General features: G+C 39.8%; 1 protein-coding gene across 1 annotated transcript in view; it reads right to left on the reverse strand.

Annotated features, from left to right (window-relative positions):
- Window positions 1-1388: 1388 nt before the first annotated feature.
- LOC101849725 (growth arrest and DNA damage-inducible proteins-interacting protein 1) overlaps window positions 1389-10898 on the reverse strand; it is a 10536-nt gene continuing 1026 nt past the window's right edge. Inside the window, exons 2-3 of the mRNA XM_005107645.3 lie at window positions 4493-4790; window positions 1389-1768 (exon numbers count right to left, since the gene is read on the reverse strand). Of these exons, the coding sequence (XP_005107702.1) occupies window positions 1453-1768; window positions 4493-4790 (614 nt within the window). The 3' untranslated portion in view covers window positions 1389-1452. The remainder of the gene's footprint in view (window positions 1769-4492; window positions 4791-10898) is intronic.

A 10898-nucleotide genomic window follows, 5' to 3' on the forward strand; every position in this document is an offset into this window, starting at 1 on the left:
GAATATGGCAAGTTGAAGTTGAATTCTTTGATTTTGCTGAAGAGACCAGTGATTTGATTTGCAATTGCGAACGCTTATTTTACAACTAGATGTTGTAGGCTATAGCTTGTTCACTTTCGTCTGACTGGTTAAAACAAAATAAAATTACATCAGCCTGTTTAATCTTCTCAGATCTTTGCATAAAGGGTCTAAAAGTTCGATGAACAATAGAATCTAAGACCCAATTCATAAAGGTGACTGCAAACTGAGGTTCCGATGCAGTTTCTTTGATCTAAGCCAAGTCAAAGAAATAATAGGGGATTTAGAGCATACATCTACTAAAACGTTTAAAAGTTGGCATATTTTCCTCAACAGTTAACACTTTAACTTTAATGTTCGTCTTACAATGTACTAAGAGTAAGATTACTAAGAAACTCGATTCCAGAGACGGGGTGAGAGTAACTTACGAGACTCACGTGGAGACGTCTCGACAGCTAGGGGATGAAATCTACAAACTACAAGTACAAGATTACAGTACATGTACACTGAAATGACGGGGAAGCGTGGTGTTTCTGTTTGAAAATGAGCAATTTGTAGGCAAGATTACTGTAAGTGTAAGTAGGCTACATGTATAAAATAAGTCATTTATTTTCGTGATCCCGTGTACGCATCCAAAGAATGGAGGACCCAAAGAGAAACACGTTTTTATTACTGGATTAAGATTTTAAAAAATTAAAATACAGTGGGGTCCGATTAAACTTAAAGTGAACTCTTTGAGACCAGAAGAAAGTGATCACTTTATCCGAGGTTCAGTTTAACATTTGGTAAGGTGGAGGCCTAGACACAGTAGCTACGTGCAGTGATGGGTCTAGGGTGAAGGTGGAGCCTAGACTAGAGCTCTTTCTTTCCGATTGCCGTCGCCAACGCTGAGCTGGGATTGTCTTACGATGCCCAAGGCAAAGAATTTTATTAATTTTCACAGCATGGCAACAGTGACACGGTCTGTCTGTTCTTCGCTTTCACAAATTTTGGGCATTCACTTTATCCGATTTCCCCATGAAACCGGTTCATTAAAAATTTTTTATCCGCTATTTTTTTACTTAAACAAATTATAGCGTTTTTATCAGGACCACAGAATATCATAAATTGTGTTCACCTTAAGCGCACTCCGCTGTATTTTTGTTTGGTCGCTGGCCTGCAAAAGTGCCATGCAAAGTTCCGAAAAGGCAAGGTGTAGATATTTCCTACCAGAAGATTAGGGGTGTGGCTGAAAGACAGCAGTAAGAGGGAGCGTAGGAGTAGCAGTAGAAAGGTTACAGAAAGAGCCTCTTTCTCTCTCTTTCTCAACTGAGACAGAGTAACAGTAACAGTAAGTCAGTCATGAATATATTCAGTTAAGACCAAAGAAATTAATGTTGGTAACTTTGGCAGCAACCTCTGATTTTATTACTTTAATTACATAAACACAAAATGTCATTGTTCCTTTCCAGTAGATTGTCCCATTTCTCTTGCTTCTTGTAAAAGTTTTGCTGCTGCTTTTTTCAGTTTCTCCTCCTTTTTGCGTTTTTTTGCTTCTTTCTTTTCTTTCTCTGCTCTTTCTTCCATCATTTGCTCAAACTTGGGGTCGTTGGCCTGAATCTTGTAGCCGAAGTACTCCCTCGCCTCCTCCAGTAGCGCCTCCTTTGTGCTTTGTCTATCCCGCACTTCCTTCTCTGCTTGCTGCAAACGTTTGCGATACTCTGAGATCAGACGAGGCATCTGGGACATGTTCTTCTCGATCGTTTTGTGTCTGCCAAACAGAAGAAAAGATAATTAGAGACTTTGTATAGTACCAGTTCAATAGAACTCATTACGACAGCGTAGACAAAAATGAAGTTTCAGGAACAAAGGGTCACACTCCTCATTCCAGTCTCTTCACCAGCGTCTGTAGTAGTCTGGGGTGTGGCGCTTAATAAGCCCTCTGCCATCACACGCAGAATGAGTTGCATTTCCACGTGGGGAAAACTATTAAGGAGTACAGTCAAACCTCGTACTGCCCCCCATTACACTGCCAGTTTTTGCCAATGTACGAAAAGGAACGCCTATTCAAACATAGTAGGCCTATTTTTGCGGCTTTACACCACCATCTGCCATCTGTGTTCATAAGTAGGCCTATGTCAGCCAATACACCTGGAATGTTCTTTACAAGCTGCCCATGTGTCTTCAGCATGAAGACATGGAGCTTAAGGCTTAGATTTAGTATTTAGATCATCATGTGTTGCTTTCAACCACCACTACATCTGCGACTAATTGATGATACATGTAGTCTTGCTGTCATTTATTTGGGAATATACGTGGGGCAGCGTGGTGAAATCAGGCGCTCTTCAAACTAATGAAATTGGAGAAACAGGCATTTTTTCGCCAGTTCGGAAAATGTTATCAAATTTGTATTTTTGGGCTAAATCTCTCTTACTCTTATGTCCATACACAGTCGAACCTGTGTAAAACGGAATCGCAAGGGAGCCAGAAAAAAATTCCGTCTTAGACAGGAGAATTTAGGGGGAGATGGAGGGTGGGGGTTCAAAGGGATCAAGGATCGCTTGTCCGATCGGCAAGCAGTGGTCAAAACTTCACACCTCTCAATTGCTATCCTGTCTGATAATGACATGCATCAGTCTTACTTATCCAATAACCACCAGTGCTTGCCTTTCACAGTAGGACCACTGTTTGACCTATTAGAAACAGAAATGTTTGAACTTCTCCTTTGCTTCCACCCTTAGCCCCACCCATCGGTATAACAAGCACAGTCAAACCAATGCTACCCCTCACTGCCACGTAACAGCGATTCGAGGAACTCTTATCTTGGCTGGCCGTACGACCTGGGTGGCAGGGATTGGTCAAACTAATTTCACACCTCTGGCTTCTGGCTACCCAGGAAAGTTTCCGTAGTGGCTAGCTACTCGAGCACTCTCACGGGCAGTCGTGAGATTTCACACCCACACTACCCTGACCATCAGCATCGCTCAGCGCTCACATGATGGGGTAACATCTACCCCAAATCGCATCCCTACTCCACTTCCTCTCCCAGCGGCATGGCCATGGCGTTAAGTTTAGAGCCGGTGGAACCAAACTTGTGAGTTTTGTTTCAAATCAGGGCTGAGTGGGCAAAGCATTTTTCATCTTAAGCAAGTGAAACCCTCGGAAGGGATCAGATTTTTCTTTCCGTTTCCGCGTTGGACAGGTTTCTGTTTTATACAGGTAATTAAAGAGAAATATATCAAGGGGGGAGCCGGGAGATTCCGTTTACACAGGTTTCCGTTTTATACAGGTTTCTGTTAAGGCAGGTTCGACTGTATATATATATATATAAAAACATATGTCCATGTGAATTTTACTGAAAAACATGGATTAAAAGGCACAAAATATGTCATTTTTCAGTTTTACAAGACTCTTTAGCTATTGGAGTTACCACCCAACTTTGGTGGCCATTTTCTGTTCAAGATAAATGGATATTTATTTCATTAGAAGCAAGGCAAATAAATCAGCTTTCAGATAATACCATATAACTCCATGTGCCAAAAAATTGACGATGCCTGTTTCCACCGCGCCGATACACATATTACTTACAATTTAAAAAACCCAAAACATTCCATTTCATTGTTTTTTTTTCATAATGTGGGTGTTTTACACCCCATCGACACAATCCACTATAGGCACTAGGCTATAGTCTATATATTGATTCTCTTGGGATATTTATTTTACAATGGAGTACATTACAAAAATACATAAATTAATGCATGTATTATATACAAATATCACAAACATAGATAATCCACACATTATTGCTGGTCGCCACTGTGCAGTGCCAAGTTTTTTTAGCTAAGGTTATCTAATTGTGTGTTTCTCAAGGTCCAGCGACTACTCCAGCCCAATGCTGTGTTGTTACTGACATGACACTTGACCTGAATTTATCTGTGCCACTTTGAAACAAAAGTGAAGGGTGGATGCTCACGACAAATTTTTAAAAAGTGGAATAGGACAGCAATGGCTCAATTCTGGAGTATTTCATAATGATACGTAGAGATTGAAACCTACAATTTGATATTCTTAAGCCCAGTACCCTGAAAATCTGGCTCCATCATGCTCTTAATTTTTGGAATATTGAATGCTACAGTACCTTCGTTTAGATTTTGAGGATTGAAGAGTGTGTGGTTTCTTATAAAAAGTACCATGGTATGGTATTTGTGCAGGACCAAGATGAATTTTTCTCCTTGAGAGATTTAATACAGCGTGTCTTAGTTTTTGTCTAAGTCTAAGGCGGTCTGAACCAGCCAGACACTGATGACCTGTGCACGTTCCCTGACTGAGCTCTGGATAAATAACTACAACGACAGTATGGGATCAATAACAACAACGACAGTATGGGATCAATAACAACAACGACAGTATGGGATCAATAACAACAACGGCAGTATGGGATCAATAACAACAACGACAGTATGGGATCAATAACAACGACCCTGAGTGAACTCACCGCTCTGCGCGTGCTCGTTTCGCTGATTCCTGCTCAGACTGAATGGTTGCTAGACGTTCTTGGAGAGGAACTCCCTCCGCCCTTTCCTCCTCCTCAAGACTCAATAGCTCGGATCTCGAAGGCCACATAATCCGGGGGTCTTCATTGGAGGCCATGCCATATTTAGCAAACAATTTTCTTCTCATTCTCACATCTTTGTAAGGAAGTTCAGGGGGCAGCCCCTGGTATTGTCTGTGCTGATTCTCTGACAGTCGGGACACATTCCTTGCTGGATCCAATGAAACTTCACTGTCAGAACCTGCAAAAATACCAGAACAAAACAACAGTGGGTATCAAAAAGATGGAGATTTCCCTGACAGATCTATATTCTATTTCCGTACCTGCCAATTATACAGTATAACCCAGATAGGTCGAACAATGATTACTCGTAATCACGCATCCGTCAAACAGTGCCTGCGGTCCCATTTTTTTCCCTTCTTTATCTTTGTAAGAAAATTACGCGAAGCTCGAACACAAAACTCGGAATAGTCAAACTAAAGTCAATGTCCTTTGAGGTGCACACGAGACAAAATAATAATCTAGCATCTGCGTTGTTTGCCACGGCTGCGATTTTTGGCATTTTTTGGTCCGCGAATCCCGGCCGCCATTTTTGCATTTTTCAAAACAAAAAAAAAAGCAAAAAAAAAGCTACTTCATAACATATTAAATCATTTTTAAAGTATCCTATATTGCTGAGTTTTTTTATTTTTCCCTCTTCGTAATTTGTTGGTGCGTTAATTTTTTAAACAATTGTTTTGATGTGTTTTTTCTATTTTTTAAAATGTTTATATATAGCGTATTGCATTTAATTTGATGTTGTTCCTACCTTTTAAAAAAATAAATGTGTTATGTTAGAGCGCGTCTCCACCAAAACCGAACACTGACTCTGGCAGGCCCCTTGTGCGTGCTTCCATAATTTACACGTAATATCCTGTAGGCTACTTTTTCTTGAATTACACACGTATAGGGTTAAAACGGCCAAACTTCGGATATGTGGACACACACCCTTATTTGTTAATGCTTGTGGTTGCTTATGTGCTGTTCTAGTTTTGATTTCATTCGGTTATGAAATCTCTATTTTTCACGTTTTTACACTCTGTGTGGCTACAAATAATATATTCTGGATGCTTAAAACTAAAACGGAGCACAACATACTGCTATATACTTCGTCACAGAGAGTTGACAGTTGGAAAAATTAATGGCATCTTTCGCCATTTTTTGTTGCAACTTTTTGACCAAAAAATGGCAACAAACGCAGATGCTAGAATAATAATAAAAATAAAAATGGAAAAAGGCAAGGTCGGTAAAACACTATCCTCCCCCCTCCACAGAAGCAGCCAGCTGTGCTATTTTTAGCATGCTGCTCGACATGCGTGCCTAGGTCCTAGGCCTATTTAGGCTTATGCAGAGTGGGCAAGAGGAGGGGTTGGGCATCACACGATCGGCCGCCCCACACATCTTTGTAAAGGAATGTGCATTTGGAGGGAGAGGTGGGGTAAGGCTGCATTGTTTCGTCATCGCATTGTCAATTACTGTTGCCATATGCTTATCTTGTCAAATAGTTTGTTTTGAAAAATTTGAAAAGGCACCGTTCGATTGGTGCAGACTAAAGACAGCTCACACTAACCTGCGCAATTTAACTGTCTTGTTACTGGTAGGCTCATCACCGATCAAACTCAAACGTGTTGTTCATCGTGTTTTTCATTCTCAATCTCTCAATGTCAAATTCTCTCAAATTTCAAATTCAAGTCTATAGGATAGGCATAGATCTAACCTATCTGATCTAGGACAACGGCAAAAAAAATAAAAAAATCTCTGTTTCAACCCAATCTTTGTTGCTTCCCTTGATTCTCTGACACACCCGATGCGATAACATGGTTCACGTATCCCTCGAACTATGCACCCCTTGAACTACCGAGGCCGGTCCCGACCAATTTGAGCTATCCGTGTTATACTGTAGTGTATATATATATATATGTATATGAGACATTGCCAAAACGTGGGGAAAAACACACACATCTCACATTAGTGTGCATAAAATGTGATGCATTAGTATTTATTTCTCCAAAACGTATACACACGTCAAATATAGGATGTAGAACCTGCATTAGCAGTTTCAGACCCCTTGTCAGCTTAACAATCTTGAGTTTGTAAATTTTGTGTCAAAAATGTTCGTTTTTTAGTGATTCCTGGAGTGTTATTTTGAGCACACCAATGCAAACTTCCAAGAATGTCCAAAATTTAGTATTTTTGGATGTGTTTTTTTTACGTGTGCTTTGATCCTATGTTATTTGTCATTGAGAAAGGTAACTTGCTCAAGAAATCGGTTTATTTGTTTGCAAATAGACGAACAATTCGGATTACTTGTGCGTCTGTCGTGTCGTCACGGACTAGGTGTTTCAGAAAACACCATTATTTTTCAGTAGAATCACCGTAGCTGGTTAAATCTCTTTGCCTATCGTCGTTTATTCAATACTTTAAAAGCCGCGATGCGCGAAAGGAACATCGGGGTCCTAGATCTACGATTTCGGTCGGCTGTTTAACATTCGCCGTTATTGTCGTCAATTTGCGACGTGCCGGAAGTCCGAATTTCGCCCACTTTTGTTTTGAACGGGTTATCAAAAGTGCCCGGATATAATGGTTTTCTTGAGTGACTTCCCCTTACCCGCGTCCCCAGAACAACAGAAGCAACGGGGGAAACAGATAAATGAAAGTAGTCATTGCCTTCAGCGTCCGGTGACGCACAAGTATTTTGCGTTGAATGTGACGTACTGGGCTGTTTTGCGTGTTTTTAGGCTACTCTGTTGAATATTTTAGTGAAATTGCGGTGTTTACACTGGATTCCTGGAACAAGAGTGTGATGTGTGAACAAACTTTGAGAGATGGATCATTTCTGTGGTTATAGATTTAGCTTTTGTGCTCAGTGATGACGTTTGGGGTGTCGTCATGCAGCCGTACAAGACTGACTAACGTACAAGAAATTACATTGTCCTAAGAGCAAACATTTTTAAAGTAATGTGTGCTCTCTATACTCAAACAAATAAACAAACATGTCCTTGTTTATCTGTCTAACTCAAAAATACACATTTGTTCTTTGTTGGTATGATATACCTTTTTCCAATACATTGTGTCATTGTGTCATCATTGTTATGTACAAGTAATATTTTTCATAATTGCTAATATCAATAAGTTTTCAACATGTATTTCATACATGCAAGATTCATTTAGAAGCAAAATACGCCTTTATTGATCTGTGTATCTCTTAGTGCAAATTTGTTCTTTGTAGGCATGATTTTACCTTTTCCCAGTATGTTTTGTCATCACTGTTATGTACGAGTACTGTTTGTCATAATTAGCCACATAATTGTGATCGTCCACTGTCTTTGATATGACCTGGTATCTGTTTCAAAGCAAAAGAAACCTCTCCTGGGTTTTTAAAAATTCTTAAAGTGCGCTTTTATCTCTGGAGGCAAGACTTTTGCCTTTTCCTGTACATTGTGTCATCATTGTTATGTACAAGTCATGTTTGTCATCACTGTTATGTACAAGTCAGCTCCATTGATTTTGTGCTTTTGCCTCATATTAGTGAAAAAATTGTTTTACACATGTGTTTTTCTGGTACTGAGGCTTTGATAACTGTATTTGTACAGCCTTTCACTATTGTGATGTGTTGTCAATGATAATGTCCAATGTGTATCCTTTCTTGTACATAACAATGATGACATGTTCTGTGCACTGCGTCATTGTTACAAAGCTTGCCATTCATATTACCATTATGAATGGAGTTCATAGTGTACAAAGTGTTTGTTTACTAAACAAATGGAATTTAAAGTCTATAATTTGCCTTGCTGCGTATCTGTTTTTGTCATCACTGTTACATACAAGAAATACAGTAGTTGCCAAACCAATAGACCCATATCTCCAAAACCGTACATCTCCTTGCTCTGATACTCTAGGAATAATAATGAGCACTAAATGTCAATCTGTGACTGACAGAAAAGAGAGTCAAATTGGTAAGAAACATTTTTTTGCACCACTGAGTCTCAAGAGAGTCTCACGTTTTGGCAATTGCTCATATATATATCAGCTCTTGATGCTCTGGATGAGCCACAATAATCCATTCATTGTCAGTCCCTACAATGGCCGAACGGATCATGTTTACCCAAGTTGACTGAGTTGATAACACATTTTCTGCTGATGGTAGGATGGTTGGTTCGTCTTCCTCTGGGTGACTTGGTTGGAATCTTTGTTTGCTTTTGAGTGGTGTTCAAAAGTTTTGAAAAATATTCCCCCCATCCAGATTTGATTTTGGAGCTGTCAGTAATGAGGTTTCCTGTATCTAATTATAGCTGTTGGGTCGTACGGTTCTTCTCTGAGCCTCATTGATTTTACACTTGTGTAAAAGTCACGTGGTGATTTATGGCACAGTTCGCTTAGGTGTTCTCCATATTTTGCCCATGATTCATTTTTGATGCTCTAACAACTCTTTTGCAGTTCCTGTATTGCGTGTAGTGTAGTCGTTTTCGTCCTTGGATTTTATCCATTTCTGAAGAAGTTTTTTCTTTTCTTCAATTTTGTCTTTGACGCTGTCAGTCCACCATGGTGTTCCTTTAATGAATTCTCTCCCAATTCTCTTCTCTCAACATACTTTTATCAGTGTTTCTGTGCAAGTTTTTGAAGAGGGTCCATGTTTCTTCAATGTTCATTGCACAGGTGTCTTGGTTTTTCTAGTCTCTTTATGATCTCGTCCTCAACTTTCTGCACATTGCCCTCTTCATTGAGTTTTCATAAATTAATTTTCTCTGAATGTTTCTTCTTTTGTTTTCGCGTGGGTTTTTTTTTCTGTTTACTCGTCATCATCACTTGTCGGTGATCTGTACCAAAGGTGATGTTTGGGATTGATCTTGCATCAGTTGTTTTTGTTCTAAGGGCGATTCGTCTCAGTATGAAGTCAATCTGTGAGGAAATTTCTAGGTTGTTCCATTTGTACCATGACTGAGTTTGACTTGCCCTGTGCTTGTAAAAAGTATTTGTGATGTATAATTCATACTCTGCACAGAGAGCTAATAGTTGTTCCCCATTATAGTTACAATTTGAACTGTTGTCACCGTGTGGTCCTAGGTAGTTTTCCCATGGTGTCCTTCTTGGGCCTACGTGTCCATTGAAGTCTCCCATTATTATTAGCTCCTACTCATCAGGTACACTGTCTATGGTGTAAGCCAACTTCTGAAAAAATTCTTCTTTATCTTTCCTTGAGTATGTGTCCCTACAAAGGGCGTACACTTGGATGATACTTTCACTTTTTTGCGCTTTGTGTATTCTGATTTTAAAGATCCCTTCTGATATTAATTATTTTTCTATACTCTTTCTGCCGTGTCAGGCTGTTATTAATTATGAATCCCACATTATGATTGCCTCTCTCTCTCTCATATCTACTCCACTAAAAAATTAGTTCGTAATTTCAATGTATTTAATTGGTCCCGCTTCTTTTTAAACGGCAATCAGACAGTCCAAGTACTGGTATTCTCCACCTTTTCATGAAAGTAATAAGTTCTGGTTCTTTGTCTTTCATGCCACAGATGTTTAAAATGAAAATCCTTTCTCGTAATCCTTTAACGTTTCCAAGTCGTTTTCTGTCTATGTCAGTCAGGTTTCTTTCTTCCATTAGTTTTTTTTAGCAATAAATAATCCGCTGCCAATTTGCTAAGCTTGACAGTTTCACCAGAGCCCCGTTAGCCTGCAACTTTTCGGGGTGACCCGGGTTCTCCTTCATTGATAGCGTGCAGTGCTTCCGCCAGCTGAAGCTGAAATATAAGAAAATTCTGCCGGGGGTCTGGGGGCCGCAGAGGCCCCAAGCACGGTCCAGGGATAGAGTCCCTGTGGGGGTTCAGGGGCCGAAGCCCCCAAAGAAATTGAAATTTAGTGCTTTTAGAGGGTTGAAAATGGCATTTGGGAGCCTGTTTGAAGAGATTGCCTACAGCCCATAACATTATTTTTTCACAAACATTTTGTCTTGTTTGATTTTTTCACCAACATATATCTTTCCATTGCTGGCAAAGTTTAAAAGCAGGTTCCCCTTTCATTGCTATTATAATTCATTTAATTTGTCGTCGCACCATTGATAGCAGGCAAACCTGGGAATAAATAGATGTGCCTTCAAAATACAGTTGCGCAGTGTACACCCAAATTTTTTCTCAATTTTCACGTCTGAATGTCGCCAGTCACAACCTCGGAACACCACTTTGAATTATTTTTGATTTTACCTACGGCTGGATCGGGCCGATCACCCGACTCAATCGCCTGAAACTTAAAACAAGCACGTTTGTTTTTGAGGCGACCGAGTCGGGAGATCAGCCGATCCCATCCG

The sequence above is a fragment of the Aplysia californica genome, unplaced genomic scaffold (assembly GCF_000002075.1).
Source record: "Aplysia californica isolate F4 #8 unplaced genomic scaffold, AplCal3.0 scaffold00618, whole genome shotgun sequence".
In the NCBI taxonomy this organism is placed as follows: domain Eukaryota; kingdom Metazoa; phylum Mollusca; class Gastropoda; order Aplysiida; family Aplysiidae; genus Aplysia; species Aplysia californica.